At 46.2% G+C, this 17925-nt stretch overlaps 1 protein-coding gene across 1 annotated transcript; it reads left to right on the top strand.

The window, feature by feature from the left end:
* Nucleotides 1-3298: 3298 nt before the first annotated feature.
* Nucleotides 3299-13110, top strand: RWDD3 (RWD domain containing 3). The gene is made up of 4 exons (XM_075287954.1): nucleotides 3299-3392; nucleotides 9898-10367; nucleotides 11521-11636; nucleotides 12744-13110. Exons 1-4 carry the CDS (start codon nucleotides 3308-3310, stop codon nucleotides 12853-12855), a joined length of 783 nt encoding a protein of 260 aa, XP_075144055.1. The 5' UTR covers nucleotides 3299-3307; the 3' UTR covers nucleotides 12856-13110.
* Nucleotides 13111-17925: the final 4815 nt, after the last annotated feature.

The following is a 17925-nucleotide window of genomic DNA, read 5'->3' as shown; positions in this document are numbered from 1 at the left end:
AAAGTAGCCATCAGATGTTGGGTACATTGTGGTCATAAAGGGATGGACATGGTCAGCAACAATACTCAGGTAGGCTTTGGCGTTGCAACGATGCTCAATTGGTACCAAGGGGCCCAAAGAGTGCCAAGAAAATATTCCCCACACCATGACACCACCACCACCAGCCTGAACCGTTGATACAAGGCAGGATGGATCCATGCTTTCATGTTGTTGACGCCAAATTCTGACCCTACCATCCGAATGTCGCAGCAGAAATCGAGACTCATCAGACCAGGCAACGTTTTTCCAATCTTCAATTGTCCAATTTCGATGAGCTTGTGCAAATTGTAGCCTCAGTTTCCTGTTCTTAGCTGAAAGGAGTGGCACCCGGTGTGGTCTTCTGCTGCTGTAGCCCATCTGCCTCAAAGTTCGACGTACTGTGCGTTCAGAGATGCTCTTCTGGCTACCTTGGTTGTAACGGGTGGCTATTTGAGTCACTGTTGCCTTTCTATCAGCTCGACCCAGTCTGACCATTCTCCTCTGACCTCTGGCATCAACAACGCATTTCCGCCCACAGAACTGCCGCTCACTGGATGTTTTTTCTTTTTCGGACCATTCTCTGTAAACCCTAGAGATGGTTGTGCGTGAAAATCCCAGTAGATCAGCAGTTTCTGAAATACTCAGACCAGCCCTTCTGGCACCAACAACCATGCCACGTTCAAAGTCACTCAAATCACCTTTCTTCCCCCCATACTGATGCTCGGTTTGAACTGCAGGAGATTGTCTTGACCATGTCTACATGCCTAAATGCACTGAGTTGCCGCCATGTGATTGGCTGATTAGAAATTAAGTGTTAACGAGCAGTTGGACAGGTGTACCTAATAAAGTGGCCGGTGAGTGTATATTCCCTATCACTATGTTTTTGGAATGAAGGAGGAAACCCTTAGGGTAAGTTCACACAGGGTTTTTTTGGACCAGATTTTGATGTGGAATCCGCTTCAGAATCTGGCTCCAAAACCCCCCGTGTGAACTGATGGCAGGTTAACACCTGCACCCGATCTCCTCTTTGTGGGTTAGCGTCTTCTGCCCGAGAAACTGGACAGGAGACGGAAACCCAGCAGTCAGCGTCCGCCCGTGAGCGTCTTCTGGTCCTGCATATCCAACTTTGTGTCTGGTTAAAAAAAAACGGTTTCATCGCTGTGAGGGGCAAGTATAGTCATGTATCTCTATAGCTGCCATTTTGTTCTATAAACTTAATTTTCTTATAGGTCATCCATTTTGTATCCTCACACATGTATACTATGAGGTGAGGTCATTCAGAGTGTGAAACATAGACTTTCAGTTGGCCATTGTTCAGTTATCTGTAAGGTCGGAGTTGTCTGGCACCAAGAATGTCATCCTTATCTCCATACCTCCCAACTTTTGAAGAACCGAAAGAGGGACAAAATGTGCGGCGCGCATAGCGCGCTGCGGCAAATTTAGCCCCGCCCACTTTTGTGTTGACCCCGCCCACTCATTAATTTTTCATGTGCCCGCACACAGTATAATCCTCCTACAGTCACCCGTAAATTATATGTCCCCCCTCTATCTCTCCCTCAGTTTCATATACACCCTTCATCTGCCCCCAGTTTCATGTCCCTCTTCCAGCTCTGCCCCCAGATTCATGTCCCTCCATCTCTGCCCCCAGATTCATGTCCTCTCCATCTCTGCCCCCAGATTCATGTCCCACATCTCTGCCCCCAGATTCATGTCCCTCCATCTCTGCCCCCAGATTCATGTCCTCTCCATCTCTGCCCCAGATTCATGTCCCTCCATCTCTGCCCCCAGATTCATGTCCTCTCCATCTCTGCCCCCAGATTCATGTCCCCCATCTCTGCCCTCAGATTCATGTCCTCTCCATCTCTGCCCCGATTCATGTCCCCCATCTCTGCCCCCAGTTTCATGTCCCCCCATCTCTGCCCCCAGATTCATGTCCACTCCATCTCTGCCCCCAGATTCATGTCCCCCATCTCTGCCCCCAGATTCATGTCCTCTCCATCTCTGCCCCCAGTGTCATGCCGTCCTCTCCTTCATCTGCCCCCAGATTCACGTTCCACCTCCACATTAAACTTACCTTCTCCTCCGCTCCCTCGCCGCTCTCTGCCCTCCTTTCTCCCTGACACACGCGGCTGAAGCTGCTCGCGTGCTCGCTTCGCCGCTGCGTCTCTCTCTCACTGACACATGCGGCTGAAGCGAGGGGCTGACCTGTGTCAGCTCCTCGCTTCGCTGCTGCCGCCAGCTCCTGGCTTGTACATCGCGTCTACAAGCCAGGAGCCGGCGGCAGCAGCTAAGCGAGGAGCTGACACAGGTCAGCTCCTCGCTTCAGCCGCATGTGTCAGCGAGAGAGAGAGACGCAGCGGCGAAGCGAGCACGCGAGCAGCTTCAGCCGCGTGTGTCAGGGAGAGAGGCGGGCAGCGGCGAAGCGAGGAGCTGACCTGTGTCAGCTCCTTGCTTCAGCCGCATATGTGTTCAACTCAGATCTGCGTCCTCTGGACGCAGATCTGAGTTGAAATCGGGACATATCTCCCTCCAACCGGGACCGCGGGACATGTCACCCAAATCGGGACTGTCCCGCGGAAATCGGGACGGTTGGGAGGTATGTTATCTCTTTTGCCATGATATATACATCTAAGGGAGCCTTCACACGGAGTAAACACTCGTGTATTTTTGTTAAGTACACGTTTAAAAATACATGTGTAAAAATAAGACTCCCATTGACTTCAATGACATTTTGCAGGCGTATTTTTACACTTGTAAAAAATATCATTGAAGACAATGGGAGTCTTATTTTTACACGTGTATTTTGCAAAAATACACGCGCGTTTACTCTGTGTGAAGGCTCCCAACAAAAAAACGCACATAATCCTGATGGTGTGTACGACGCGGTATTTTTCTGGCCAAATATGACAGGATCTGCAAAGGACTGTGGTAAGTTATGACAGAAATTTCTGACAATTTTCTTGCAGGACTGGTGATATTTTTTTAGAATATTTTTGACTAATTAAGAATTCCCTGGATCCACTCTGACAGCTATTCTGGTAGTGTGCAGTGACATTGCTAGCAGCCAGTGTTATCCTCCATGTTTGTAGCAGTCACAGCAGGCTCTATGGCCTCCATAGTTACTATGTATACACTGTATATGGAGCCTGTATCTGCGCTTTACAGCTCAGTCATTGAGGAGAGGCTGCCCTCTAGTGGACGAGGATGGCGATGCAGGGATTATACAGGAGGCGGAAAGGGAAGTCTTGTGCAAATCCCGCAGGTCGGGCATAGACAGAGAGCAGCTGAGATGTCAGAAGCAGCGCTGGAGGAGATCTCTGTGCTGTCTGCCATATACTGTGACCCCGGGGAGTGTCAAGTCCTCTCCAGTACAGGTGACTGCACTAAACCATGTCTTATATCTCAGTGACTGGAAGATAAAGCCATTGATCTAAATCAGGGGTAGGGAACGTACGGCTCTCCAGCTGTTGCAAACTACAACTCCCAGCATGCATACTTGCTCTGCTGTTCTTGGAACTCCCATGGAAGTGAATAAAGCATGATGGGAATTGTAGTTTCACAGCAGCTGGAGAGCCGAAGGTTCCCTATCCCTGATCTAAATGGACTGTATAGCATAGGGGTATGTTCACATCTGCACTGGTCCACCGGAAATTGTGGGCGAAAAACCACTGGAAGCACGACTTTTTTCTCCAGCAACATTAGAGAGATTAACCGGACACAAAGTCAGACATGCAGGACTTTGTGTCCGGTTAAAAAACAAAACGGTTTCGCCGCAGAGACCAGAAGGCACTCACGGGCGGACACTGACTGCCGGGTTTCCGTCTCCTGGCCGAGTTTCTCGGGCAGAGGACGGAAACCCACAAAAGCGGAGATCGGGCGCAGCTATGAACCCGCGCTTACACTAGGCTCACATTAGCATTTGGGTCTTGATGAGGACCTGAAAAACGAAGAGCCTGTAAACCGTGGCATCTTGCAATCCCTGTAAAACTTTGCAGAAAAAAAAAAACACACAACGGAAATGCTGCGATTTTCATGTTTTTGGAAATCGCTGCATTTCAATTATACCTATGGAAACGCCGGCAGTTTCCAGACGGGTATAGTTGAAACAAAGGACTAATTTTTGCAAGTTTTTGGGATAGTCAGATGCTCGCTGAAAGGTTCGTGGCTGTTCATGTCTGTGGGACGGTTGGTTGTACAACCTACCACGAGCAATGGCGGCCTAAAATCTAATGTGTATAGCCAGCTTTAGAGTAGATGGAGGTGGTCAAAGGTCTACTATAGGCTAAGGTCCCACTGGGCGGAAACGCAGCGCCAAAGCACTGCAGGAAGAACCGCTGCGTGAACGCATTGCAACAGAAAGTTCACTGAGTTTCCCTCCGCAGACTTTCTGTTACAAGTATATCTATGGGAAAGCCGCCGGGGTTTCCATACATATAATTGACATGCTGCGATTTTTAAAGCTGCAACGGTTTTGGAAATCGCAGCGTGTTCGCGTAGCGATTTTTCCCATCCACTTTGCAAGTACTGTAAAACGCCGCGTTTTTTACCACAGTGTTTCCGCCGCTGCCAAATTGCAGCGTTTCCGGCCAGTGGGGCCCCGGCCTTAAAGGGAGTCTGTCAGCAGGAAAGTCGGTATAAAACTAATGCCAGGACCATGTAAGCCTTGTACACTTTCCAGAGATGTCTTTCTTATTCTTCATTGCGGCTCCAGTTTCATGCAAATTAGCTGAAAAGCGCTATAGGGGCCGGGTCTTGCCTCTATGCTCTAGATATTCGACCCTATCCGACAAGGAGGGAGATGTCACGCTAAGGAATGGGAATGAATACCTAATTTTTATGAAAACGGACCTAAAATGGGGAATAAGAAAGACATCTTTGGAAAGCGTAGAGGCCGCCGTACAAGGTACTGTCATTAGTCTGACATTGATTTTTCTACTGACAGACTCCCTTTAACGCCTTGTTTAGCTGAAAGCGATCCCAAAGGGAACTGAAGATTTATGTCTTTCTTTCTGGATTTTTCTCCGTTTGAGCAAATACGGCACAAATAGTACACCATGTGAATACAGTCTTATCCCCTTTGCAGAGGACCATGTGCTAGCTCAGTGTCCTATTTGGGTTTTTCCCAGATAGCACACTGACACATTCATTTTATGGGCCCATACACATGACATGAATTATTCGGTCACGTGTGCGGACTGACAAATATGAAACAGGTCCGATTTTGTGGCCTTGTTTCCATTGCGACTATTCAGTAAATGAAAGGGATCGGGGAAGCATGGCTGGTGCACGGGCGGCCTAAGGGTGACATTTATTATCATACTAACCGCGTGCAAAGTCAGGACAGTCCTACAGACAGAGTCTGTTTTTTTGGGGGGGGAGGAATATTTTTGTTCACATATATTAGGGTCCAGGAGGAATATCTGTTGGCTGATGGCTATTGACGGTATATGGGCACCTTTAAAGTGACCCAGCGCCCTGGCAGTAATGTGAAATGCACTTAAACCACTCGATAGGATGAAGTCTGGAGAGGTCAGGAGCTTAAAATTAAAGTGAGCCGGCGCGTAGTGACAAACACAAGTGTTAGGACAAGGGGTCAGGGATCTCCTCATTGTTACTACATCAAAGCGTCTGGCGACAGACACACGGCATTGTCTGGCTTTCTGTATTTTCTTCTTGGATATTACATTTAAGGAGCAATAAACTGCTAAAGGATACAAATTCCCGTCATACAGTAATGTGCACAGAGTGCGCCAGGATAGAGCTGATTTTATTGATGGAAAAATCTTCCTATTGGCTTGGAAGACAAAAGCATCACATCAAAGACGTATTCTGAAAATAGTTCATGTATATACCGGTATATCCTAAGCTCAGGTCCCCCCTCGGAGCAGAGAACTGCAAACAAAAAGCATCTCTTACAATTGAATGGCCGGCACGTAGTGGCCGCGGGAAGTGAAATGTACGTCTTTCCCTGGTATTGCCATCCAAACGCCTTCGGATAAAGCTAGGCACAAGAAGGGGTTGTCTTCTTCCGGTTGACCATTTATCTATATAGGTTATATCGTAGACCCTCTTTTATAAAGTATTTGGACACTGAATCCCCGAATATACGACACTTACCACCATACGTTAAACATAGCACCATTGGACTCGTACCCGTACACAGGGCCGCCATCAGGAATTTTGGGGCCCCATACAGCCTAAGTGTCTGCCCCCCCCCCCCCGCCATTTTAAAACAACCTTATTTTGCGACACACCAATTCTGTATTACATTTCCCTTTATTTAGCAGCATTACAAGGCTTAATCAGATTCTATTTGCAGGTAAAATCTGCTACGTGTGACAGCGCCTATAGAGAGCCAACACCATCTATAAGAGCCCTCCTAATAAATCCTCAGGGCTTATTCACATTGCGTTTTTGGCCTCCCTTGCCGGGATACGTTGGTAACCAGTCAGAATCAGCTGTCAACTTATCCCTGCATGAAGAACTGGCCATTAAAAAAAAGGGGGGGGGGGCCTGCAGTTCTCCGTGCAGGGATAAGTGGGGAGCTGATTGTGACTGGTTACCAACGTATCCCGGCAAGGGAGGCCAAAAACGCAACGTGAATACTCCTTTACAGTGAAAGTCCCACCCTCAAACAGTCTGCTATGCTAGTAGCATAGCGGCCTACATCATTATTATTCTCCAGCTAAAAACTTATATATTATTGCCCCAGTTCCCTCTCCGCAGTGCCGCACACCCGATGTCCCAACAATCCCCCCCGTCCACCTTCTAACATCTTTCCATTGCCCCCTGTACCCATACCTCCCAACTGTTGAAGAACCAAAAGAGGGATAAAATGTGCGGTGCGCTTTGCGCGCCGCGGGACATTTAGCCCCACCCACTGTTATGTTGACTCCGCCCACTCATTAATTTTTCATGTGCCCGCACACTGTATAATCCTCCTACAGTCACCCGTAAATTATATGTCCCCCCTCCGTCTCTCCCCCAGCTTCATATACACCCTTCATCTGCCCCAGATTCATGTCCCCTCCATCTCTGCCCCCAGATTCATGTCCCCCCATCTCTGCCCCCAGATTCATGTCCCCTCCATTTCTGCCCCCAGATTCATGTCCCCTCCATTTCTGCCCCCAGATTCATGTCCCCTCCATTTCTGCCCCCAGATTCATGTCCCCTCCATCTCTGCCCCAGATCCATGTCCCCTCCATTTCTGCCCACAGATTCATGTCCCCACATCTCTGCCCCCAGATTCATGTCCCCCCATCTCTGCCCCCAGATTCATGTCCCTTCCATCTCTGCCCCAGATCCATGTCCCCTCCATTTCTGCCCACAGATTCATGTCCCCTCCATCTCTGCCCCCAGATTCATGTCCCCTCCATCTCTGCCCCCAGATTCATGTCCCTCCATCTCTGCCCCCAGATTCATATCTCCACATCTCTGCCCCCAGATTCATGCCCCCCATCTCTGCCCCCAGATTCATGTCCCCTCCATCTCTGCCCTCAGATTCATGTCCCTCCATCTCTGCCCCCAGTGTCATGCCGTCCTCTCCATCTTTGCCCCCAGATTCATGTCCCTCCATCTCTGCCCCCAGTGTCATGCCGTCCTCTCCTTCATCTGCCCCCAGTTTCACGTTCCACATAATCCACATTACACTTACCTTTTCCTCGTTCCCCCGCTGCTCTCTGCGCGCCTCTCTCTCTTACTGGTGCACAGTTGTAGACGCGATGTGACGTCATCACATCGCGTCTACACTGCCGGGTAGCCGGCGGCAGCGGCGAAGTGAGGAGCTGACACAGGTCAGCTCCTCGCTTCAGCGGCTGAAGCGAGCTGACCTGTGTCAGCTCCTCGCTTCGCCGCTGCCGCCTCTCTCGCTGACACATATGCGGCTGAAGCGAGGAGCTGACCTGTGTCAGCTCCTCGCTTCAGCCGCATATGTGTTCAACTCAGATCTGCGTCCTCTGGACGCAGATCTGAGTTGAAACAAGCAGGACATACAATGACTGCTGCCGGCGCCAGGGGGCCCGGGCCCCCCCCATTTTTAAATTTGGCCGGGCCCCTGACGCCAGTAGCAGTAGTACTGGCCTATCGGCGGCCCTGCCCATACATCGGGTATCTGGTATTTTCGCCCTTTCATCTTTGGACAAAAAAGTTCAGTTTTTTTTGTCTGCAATTAACTCCACGAAAGATGGACAGGATGCCAATGCTCAACCAAACCTGCCCATACTCATGAGGGTTTGTACCTCCAGAATTTGGCCGATCAATTTTAACTAAACCATGTCATGCGTATAGCATACTGTAGTGAATTTTAGATATCGTAAGACCCACCAACACCAACCTTGTCTCTGTCTATTCCCATGAGTGTCCCTTTGTGCCCCCACACAGTATCCTATGTACCCCCTTGTGTCCCCTTAATTGTAGCTTCCAGTGTATAATGTCGCTCCTAAGACAACATCTATATAACGCTTGTCCGCTTGTAGTGCGGGCATGTACAGTCGGCTCTGCCCAGGCCCGATGCCTGGCAGAGTGAATTCAGAGCCAGAAGATGCCGCGGGGACGCTGCACGGAGAAGACTTCTCGGAGGATCCAGCCCGACCCTCACTCGTGGACTTGGTAAGTATAATTTGATCGAACGTTGCCTACCCCTGAAACAAGCATTTCCCCCCATAGACTATAATAGGGTTCGATATTCGATTCAAGTAGTCGAATATTGAGGGGCTACTCGAAACGAATCTCGAACATTTTACTGTTCGCTCATCTCTAGTCTCTATTAGTAGACCCCCACGATATAATGTCCCCTTAATTGTAGCTTCCACTGTATAATGTCACCCCTAATATGGCAACATCTATATAATGCCCACCTTGATAGGTCCTGATTGGATAATGTCTCCATTAGTAGACCCCCACGATATAATGTCCGCTAATATGGCGACATCTATATCAGTGATTCCCAAAGTGCTCCAGGTGGACCCCCAGGGGTCCACAGAAGACTCGACGGGGGTCTACGTTGGTGTGAATCTACACATTTTTTGACGAGTTTTGGGAATATGATAGAAATGTAGCAGCAGGGGGTCTACCGGAACCAGTAAAATTTTGAAAGTGGTCAACAAGAAAAAAAAAAAAAGTTTGGGGACCTCTGATCTATATAATGCCCACCTTGATAGGCCCTGATTAGTAAGGCACCACTATATAATGTCCCCCATAATAGACCCCCCATTGTATAACGCCCCCTGTAATAGACCCCAACCATATTATGTCCCCTTAATCGGTCTCTGCTGTATATTGACCCCATTGGTGGTGACCCCACAGAAAGATGTACAAAACAACAAAAGGATATAAACCTTATACTCCCTCCCATGTTCCTCTCCTGTCTCTGCTGCCGGCACCTCAGGAGCAGTAGGTGCAATGCAGTGATGTCAATATGTCGTCCATACCACGTTCCAAACCACCGGCAGAAAAGACATCGGACACAGTAAAGCAGGGAGCAGATGAGTTGAAGTCAGGATATACCTCCCATCGTCCGGGACTGTCCCATTGTGTCCAGGCTGGTTGGGAGTTCCAGGTAACAGACTATACTAGAAAGCGAGAATCCTAGGTTCACGTCTCCACGCCCTTACCTCCTCCGTCCACTTCTTCCCTGATATTCCTCTTTGATGTAACGAGATTTTTTGAAAATGTTCAATCAAAACAATAAATTCAAAAATAGAAATACAATTTCCAAAATCTTGTTGGTGAAGTTTTCATAACCCTTATCTGTCTATTAATATCTGGATCCCGTTAAGCAAAGATAAATGGCCCACGGAACTATTGGAGAATGTAATTTCCCTGTGATTTATGGCTGTCAGGATATTGCATTGTGGCTGATTGAGTTTCCATGTTTCGTAGAGAGTGGAATAACTGTAATGATTCAGACCAACGTGCGGAGGATAGCAGAATCTGAAATTCGACTACGGCTTGTATTTGATCTGCCAGTTACATATCCATCCTGCCTCCCAAATCTGTCTGTCAGCTCTGAAGAACTTACCAGGGCGCAGTGTAAAGAACTAAGAGACAAATTACTTGACCAAGCCCGCGAGCATCTCTCAGAACCCATGATACATGACTTGGTCTTGTGGACACAGCAGAATTTTAACAGTGTAATTGGGAATTCCATCCGAGATGAAAAACACCTTCTGTCAGCGGTGACGGACGACGGGACGTGGACAACCCTTTTACATTTAGATCACATGAGAGCTAAGAACAAATATGTCAAAACTGTAGAAAAATGGACTTCGGATTTGAAGCTGACTGGGAAACTGATGTTCATGGGCAAGATGATACTGATTCTTCTACAAGGGGACAGAAGTAATATTCGGGTGAGTAGAGAGGAAACATTTTGGGTCTTCTCCCGTAGTAATAATTTAGGGGTTAGGCCACAAACCATATTTATCCCCTGTCCATAGTATAGAGGAAAAAAACTAATCGGTGGTGGTCTGACTGCTGAGACCTTCACCGATCCTGAGAGCTGCAGTCAGGCTGAATTTAGGCGTGCCCCTACCGGATAGGATGCATCTGTGTTCTCATTCATTTTAATGGGTGCTGTATTTGGCTATTTACAGGGCTCCCATTGTAGTTAATAGGAGCACAGATGCGTGCTTTCCAGGAGAATCATGCCTACATTCAGCCCTGTGCAAAACACCTCTGTTCACGGAATTGGTGGGTGTCTCAGCGGGCCGACCCCCACAATCAGTAATTTAGGATAGGTACAATCTCTTCATGTACACTGTGTGAGATCCACAAGACTAGGGCAAGGCGATAGTTTATCTAACCCTCATTGCTCCTATTTTAAATTTTATGGAAATATCCAGTTTATAGAATATATTTTACCCATTTTAGCTCTCTCAAGATCCTCAACTTTCGTTACAAGGAGTGTCTCTTGTTCTGGAGGACCAGTCCTGCCCGGCATTACACAGTCAACCCAATGATTTGAATGGTCTCTGTGTAATACTAAATGTCCACTGTGGTGGCGCTACAGAGCATTTGAATACTGCCAGATTTTACCCCATATCACATACGGCCCCCAGTAACGGGATGTCTTGTGATTATTTTATTTCCAGTGTCTACTTCTAACAAGAAGAAATTGTCCAAAATGGGAAACCCCTTTAAAGAGAATAATAACAATAACCCATCTCTATAAGATGAGAACATCTATCATCACATGTTCGTCAGCCAATCCCACAGATCTCCATAGTGTACACTTCTGGAAATAAGTGGTATCCTGAAATTTTATATTGCTGGCCTATCCTTAGGATAGATTGGTGAGGACCTGAAGACCAGTGGAAAAATAATACTGACTGGCGATCACTGAGGAAACTGTGATGATCTCCCTATTGACCATTACACCAGGGCTCAACATGGCAATGTGCATGCTGCAACCAGTATTCTACAGCTGAACCTCTAGTGGAGTCATCTGTGTTCTTACAGTTGTGTGAACTGATGTTATTCTCTATTTTTGGATTGCTCTTGCAGGAATATTTGGTCCTCCAGAAAACCTGTAAAGTTGACGTTGATTCCAGTGGAAAGAAATGTAAAGAGAGAATGATCAGTGTTTTGTGTGAAATAAAATTACCGCCTGGACATAAAAGGTAAAGCCTTAAAAAAAACTCAACTGAAGGCTAAAAGACTAATCTGGGCCAGGAGAAATGTATCTCTTAATATTAATTATTATAGATCAGTCAAGGCTGAAGGAAAGAGGTGTTCCCATGTCTGGGTTTCTCCTGCCCTCCTGTCTCCTCTCCCCTCCGCTTCCTGTTTTCAGTGACAACTTGGTGGTCGGCCTTAGCCTGTTTGATGTATATAGTGTTACCTCTGGATTCAAGTATAGAAAATAGAGAGTTGTTGATCAAACACTGTTCTAGAAACTTCCAGGGCTCCACAGCTAAATGCACTTTACAGAGCTGGCAAACTGCTTCATTAGCTTCATTAGCTATCAAGGACACTAGTAATTAGTAATTTTTAGTAAACACTAAAGACTTGTATTCAGTTGTATGTAACAAACAGAGCAAGATAGATAAAACAATGTATTGGATTGTGGCATTCCACTCCGGATTAGGCCCGAAGAATGGGCCTAATCAGGAGGGAGCGTCACTCCGTGATGCCGCGGCTGAGTCATCCGCCGAATCTGCTGCAAGCTAGGGCAGCTCGCTTCTTTTTTCCGCTACTAGCTTGGGGCAAAAAGAAGCGAGCAATTCCAATTGAAGTCAATGGGAATCGTTTTTGGAGCCGGATTTTGAAGTGGATACAACGTCAAAATCCGCTCCAAAAAAATCAGTGTGAACATACCCTAAGGATTACGTCATCAATGCTAAACTCCTACAAAACCTCTTTGAAGAACTATTGAAGGGAAGCACCTGTAATAGGATGAATTGTAAGTAGGGTTGAGCGATTGCGATCGGAAAAGATCAGAATCCGATCCCGATCTTTTTTGGCGGGATTGAGGTCTCACGTTAGTTCCCACAAAGCTTGGCTACTGGCCAATCATTGTGGGAAAAGCTAACAACATTGTTTGCTTTTCCCACAATGATTGGCCAGTAGCCAAGCTTTGTGGGAACTAACGTGAAACCTCGATCCTGCCAAAAAAGATCGGGATCGGATTCTGATCTTTTCCGATCCCGATTGCTCAACCCTAATTGTAAGGCGTGTTCCGTTTAAGAAGTATAAAGCAGGTACATTTAGTGTCTGTTGTCTTACAGATTTCCTGAATTTGAAGTGAAGGAATATTCAGCGATTGGTGAATTGGAGAGCGAGTTTAATATGGCCGGACTTTCAACCCTTTACACAGAATTTGTGAGGGGTCTATTCTGAACAGAAAAAGTAAGATGTCTCACAGAAGGAACTGATACCTATAGGACAAGCACCAAAAAAAGAAGGCTAAGCTGTGCCCCTGATAAGAAAGCCTCAGCTCCCACCCCATGCTATAGACAATGGTGGAGAGATCCAAGGATGAAGGCCTACTGTTCACTGTTCACTGTTTATTTCTAGTGCTTTAAGCAATATATCCACGGGATAGGACATCATTATCTCTGTGCTGTCTGCTTCCTGCTCCATTCTCTGTGTCAACAGATGAGTAGTGGGGGTCTTGGCTGTAGAACCCCACCAGTCTGATACCACTGACGTATCCTTAGGATTGAGCGTTAATATGTTTAGCCCAGAAAAATCCCATAAATAGTTAATGTTCGTAAGTGTTAAATGAATAGTGATGTAGAATCCTGTCTAATACTGTTATCTTCCTACATATCACACTGACCTCATTAGCTCTTGCGGTAAATGAATCAGTATTAGTGATATGAACAGTCCTCCTACATCATATTTCCTAGAAGGCGGTAAGCTATTAAGTCTCATTTACTGCTCACTCTTGACATGGAGATGCGTAAGCTGTAAAGTATTTACAGAAGTAAACACAAGATGACCACTATACTTGTCTGTCTTTAGGATTTGGCTGTGTGGCTATAGGGGGTGCAGAGGTATCAATTGCTACCAGGCCCTGGAACCTCAGGGGGCCAAGAAACCTCTCTACGATGTAAGAAGCCACCAGTATTCTAGAGAGCACATGGTAAGAGGGGACCCATTACATATTTAGCTTTGGGGCAGAGGAGCTTCAAGTGATGTGTCCTATTCTACAGTCAATGAATCTCATACATCACAAGGGTCGATTCCTTACATATTGACCGGCTTAGTGGGATATTAGTAGTCTTGGCCTCCAATGCAGAGATAATAGTTGGGGAATACTCCATCTTCTGTTGTAGGTCTTAGAATCAATGGACATAGCTGTTCTCTCACACAGGACAGGATAAAAGGAGGGGGATAATATTGTAGAAAACCCAATAACACCACGTACATGTTTCTTTTCGTAAATACATCTATTCTCCATTTTGGTGTAACCACCCTTTACCTTCCATCAATTCTTCTCGATACACTTGCAGACAGTTTTTGAAGGATCTCAGCCCAGATCTTCTGTGGATATAGGCTTGAGCCAATCCTTCGGTGCTGAACAGTGGAGTCCGTATCAAGTTGACCTACTCTTATGAGGCTGAGGTTCACACAGGGTATTTTGGTCAGGATTTTGAGGCTATATTCACCTCAAAATCCTGACCAAAAAGACGGCTCCTATTGAAATCAATGGGAGCCGGTCTGTTCTTTTTTCCGGGAGCCGTTTGTTCCGCCTCCCTGAAAAAAGAACGGACATGCTCATTCTTCAGGCTGTGTCGCCTCGCAAATCCGCCTGAAGACACTCCCGACTAGGCCCATTCATTTGGGCCTAATCCGGAGTGGAGTGCGCGACCTGATGCCGTTGCAGCTACCCGTATTTTGGACCAGAACCTGAGGTGGCCTCCGCCTCAGGTTCCGTACCAAGAAACCCCGTGTGCACTCAGCCTCAGAGGGTGGCGGACCAACGTTCAACCTTCATCCATAATACCTACCCTCATTACAGCTCAGATGTTCGGCTTATAAGTGTGGAAACAGCTGATGCCATACAATCTGGCTATTTACGTATCCCCCTATTAACAGGAGGCTGTCTGCTCTCCGTAGGATACCGTTCATGACAGATTGGTGGATCCTGTTTGGCAGACGCTCAAACGCTTCTCTGTAATATAATTCTGTCTTTATAGGGGAGATGTTTTATCGAGTCTACGCTCAGGAAATTGTCAGCCAGACAGGCCAGTGAGTTTTCTTTAATCAATTTGTGAGTGTCTGATATAATCCCCACTTTAATCTTTCAGATTTCTTAACAGGTATCCACCTACATTGTTTTTTATAACCGAATAACTGTCAGTTTGTTTAAGAAAAGCCATCTCTACAATTTTTTCCGAAATGGGAAAGTTCTGTGCGGGTGACAGCTACAACTCCAGGACTGACTATAGATTTTCTGCTTAATCTGGCATACTTTAATAACCTTATACTCTGGCAGGTGATGTGAGTACAGCTTGTCGGCTGTTGAAAAAGAACATAAAAGTGAATGTCCTTCTTTTATGCTATCAAAGATAGTGTTTTAACCTTCCAGTCAATCTTCTGTGGATGACGGCAATGAAGAAGCAATCTTGTGTGAAGGTGGTGTGCGAATATCCTATTATATTATTAAAAGGCATATTGGGATACACAGATATAGCGCGAACAAATAACATCTGTTGTTACTTGTCCCGATTCGTTTGGATTTGTACATGTAAACTGCATGAATGTCACAACGACACAATTCTGTTAACCATTATTAACCAAAACGGGCGTGTCGGTATATAGTTTATCACTATTAGGCTTCATGCACGCTACAAGGGAAAACGGACGTGTAATAGAGGTTTTTTGATATGCATTTCCAGAGCAATGAAAGTCCAAAAGTGAAGTCACGCGTCCTTTTATTAATAGAACATAAATAACATCTGTCAAAAATTAGGATGTACAGGTAGTCCTTGACTTACGACGTTGATCCGTTCAGGATCCGTTCCGTAGGAATGGATCAACATGATTTAGTGTGCACAGGAAGACTGTACCATATGCAATACAGTCTTCCTCGGTTCCGAGCCGCTGCACACTGCACGTACTATACAGGGAGAGCTGGCAGCTTGCATTTATGCGGGAGCTTACTTTTTCTCATAGGAATGCATTGGTCAGCGTTGATTGGCCAGTGTACATCATTTGGCCAATCAACGCTGGCCAGGAGGTGGAGTCTAATATCGGACCACAATGGAGACTGCTGTGGTCCGATCTTAGACTCCGCCTCCTCACAGACGAGCCTCCGGCAGAACCAGCGTTGATTGGCCGAATGCTGTACACTGGCCAATCAACGCTGGTCTATTCATTCCTGTGAGATAAGTAAGCTCCCTCGTAACAGCAAGCTGCCAGCTCTCTGCCGACTAGCAAGGACGAGCCTGCTGCAGAACCAGTGTTGATTTGCCGCAGGCTCGTCCTTGCTAGTCGGGAGTACTGGCAGTTTTCTGTTACGAGGGAGCTTTACTTTTTAGCTCATCTCTAGTCATAACCACGAAACGTCGTAACCCGAGGACTACCTGTATTAATTTTGGCCCTTTTTCACAGCCGCAGCTTTTTTTGTTGTGGCTTTTGGAGCCAAAGCCAAGGATGGCTACAAAAGGATATAGGAGAGATAGAGAAAGTAATTCTATTTCTGACTTTTGCCCAATCCACTTCTGGCTTTGGGTCCAATTGACTTTTTCCACTAGTGGAGAAAGGAACCCGTTGAAGTCAATGGGAGGCTTTTTTCTACGTGGATTCAGCGTCAAAATCAGCGCTAAAAAACTGTGTGTGAATGGACCCTTTGGCTCAAAAAAACGCAACAAAATCTGCAACAAATAAAGCTGCGTTTCCGCAACGTGTGGCCTTTGCCTGACTATTCGTTCAGACGTATTTACCATTAAAAATGGATCAGTGGGTTGGGTTAAAAACCAAACAAGAGGGCCAGAAAATGGATGAAAATTATGGAAAATGGACAATAAAAATTGGACTGTTTAATTCCTTTTTAAATGTGTTCTTTTTTTTTTCAATATTTGTGTACATGAGGTCTAAGTCAGCGTTCACACAGATGATCCGTTTTGAGGGGTATAAAAAGAGGTTGTATATTTCTGTTTTAATCCATGTCCGATCTACATTATGTGTACTTAATTTTTTTCCACATGCAAAAAATAAAGGTTGTTTTTTTTTTTTTTTTTTTTTTTTTTACATTTAACAAGCAATCTGAATAACGGCTAAGACATTTGCAGTCCGTTTTTTTTTCACAGTCCCCATAGACTTGAGTGATGAGGAGTGAAATGAGAAAAAAATAGTTAATGCAGAGCTTTTGCTCTCACTGACCCTCACGGTCACACTTGTAGGTTTTGTCGATGTTGTTTTTGCATGGATATTACATACAAGACATATATTATCTATCTCCTAAGTTTTTTTTTTCTCCTTTTATAATCCACATCTGGTTTTGGATGATATCCGTGTGCCATGGGCCCATTAATATGCATCAGTGAACCCTGGGTCATAAAAGTTTTGCATCAGGATCACGGTTGTGCGTATGAGCCATTATGATCTAATGGGTCAGTGTGCCATGGAAAACAGGATAGGCCATCATCGGTATCTGATCTGTGGGGGTCTGACAACTGTGGTCTGCACAGATCAGCAGCGTCCGAGCACCATAAGCTGTCGCAGTGGATGGGAAGTGGAAACGGCTCTGCTCTTATGCAAGTAGTAAGAAGGGAGATGCAATTCCACGGCACCATATGTATACAAAGGCTCTATTACTGCCACAACAGTAGGGATCGGGTGTCGGATCCTTATAGTTCAGATACTGATCACACGTCCCATATCATGCTGTTCTTACATGCTGACACATCTGCTTTAAAGCAATTATTCAGTCATGATCTCAGTAATGGCCTGTAAGTCAGTACTTATCGGCGATACTTACCTGCTGTTTATTTTCCTTAGTGTTTGCTGTTTAGCTGCTTTTTAGGATCGAGCTGTGATCTGTGACTACAGTTTGGCCATGGTGTCTACAGGGAGCCTGAACTAGTCAGAGACACGCCTCCTGTCCGTGATTGGTTCAGGCTGCTGCTCCCTCCCTCCCACTTGCAGCTCTTCCTCCTCTCATTGGCTGCTCTATATAAACCCAGTTTTATTCCATTCTCCCCACTCCTTGGCTGCGTTAGAAGGGGCCACCGAACCTTCCTGCTATATTGGATTCGGTAGCAAATCACTATATTGGAGCCGTAAATCCTTGTGCATGCTATTTGTGCCTTCAGCCATGATCTAGAGGTCAGACTAAGCTAAACTCTTCGGGGGTGCAATATGGATGAGGTTCTCACTTTAGAATGACATATTACTATAGGTTCTGCAGATATTTATATGAGCAGGGATTTCTTTCCAGCTTATTTTCTGGCAATGTTC

This window comes from Leptodactylus fuscus, chromosome 9 (genome assembly GCF_031893055.1).
Source record: "Leptodactylus fuscus isolate aLepFus1 chromosome 9, aLepFus1.hap2, whole genome shotgun sequence".
In the NCBI taxonomy this organism is placed as follows: Eukaryota; Metazoa; Chordata; class Amphibia; order Anura; family Leptodactylidae; genus Leptodactylus; species Leptodactylus fuscus.
This window is presented reverse-complemented; position numbering and strand designations above follow the sequence as displayed.

Bases quoted from the DNA above. Each gene is read 5' to 3' on its own strand.
- RWDD3 (XM_075287954.1), top strand. From the start codon at position 3,308: ATGTCAGAAGCAGCGCTGGAGGAGATCTCTGTGCTGTCTGCCATATAC. The intron at 3,393-9,897 runs GTGACTGCACTA...CATGTTTCGTAG, and splicing joins TCAAGTCCTCTCCAGTACAG to AGAGTGGAATAACTGTAATG. The intron at 11,637-12,743 runs GTAAAGCCTTAA...GTTGTCTTACAG, and splicing joins TTACCGCCTGGACATAAAAG to ATTTCCTGAATTTGAAGTGA.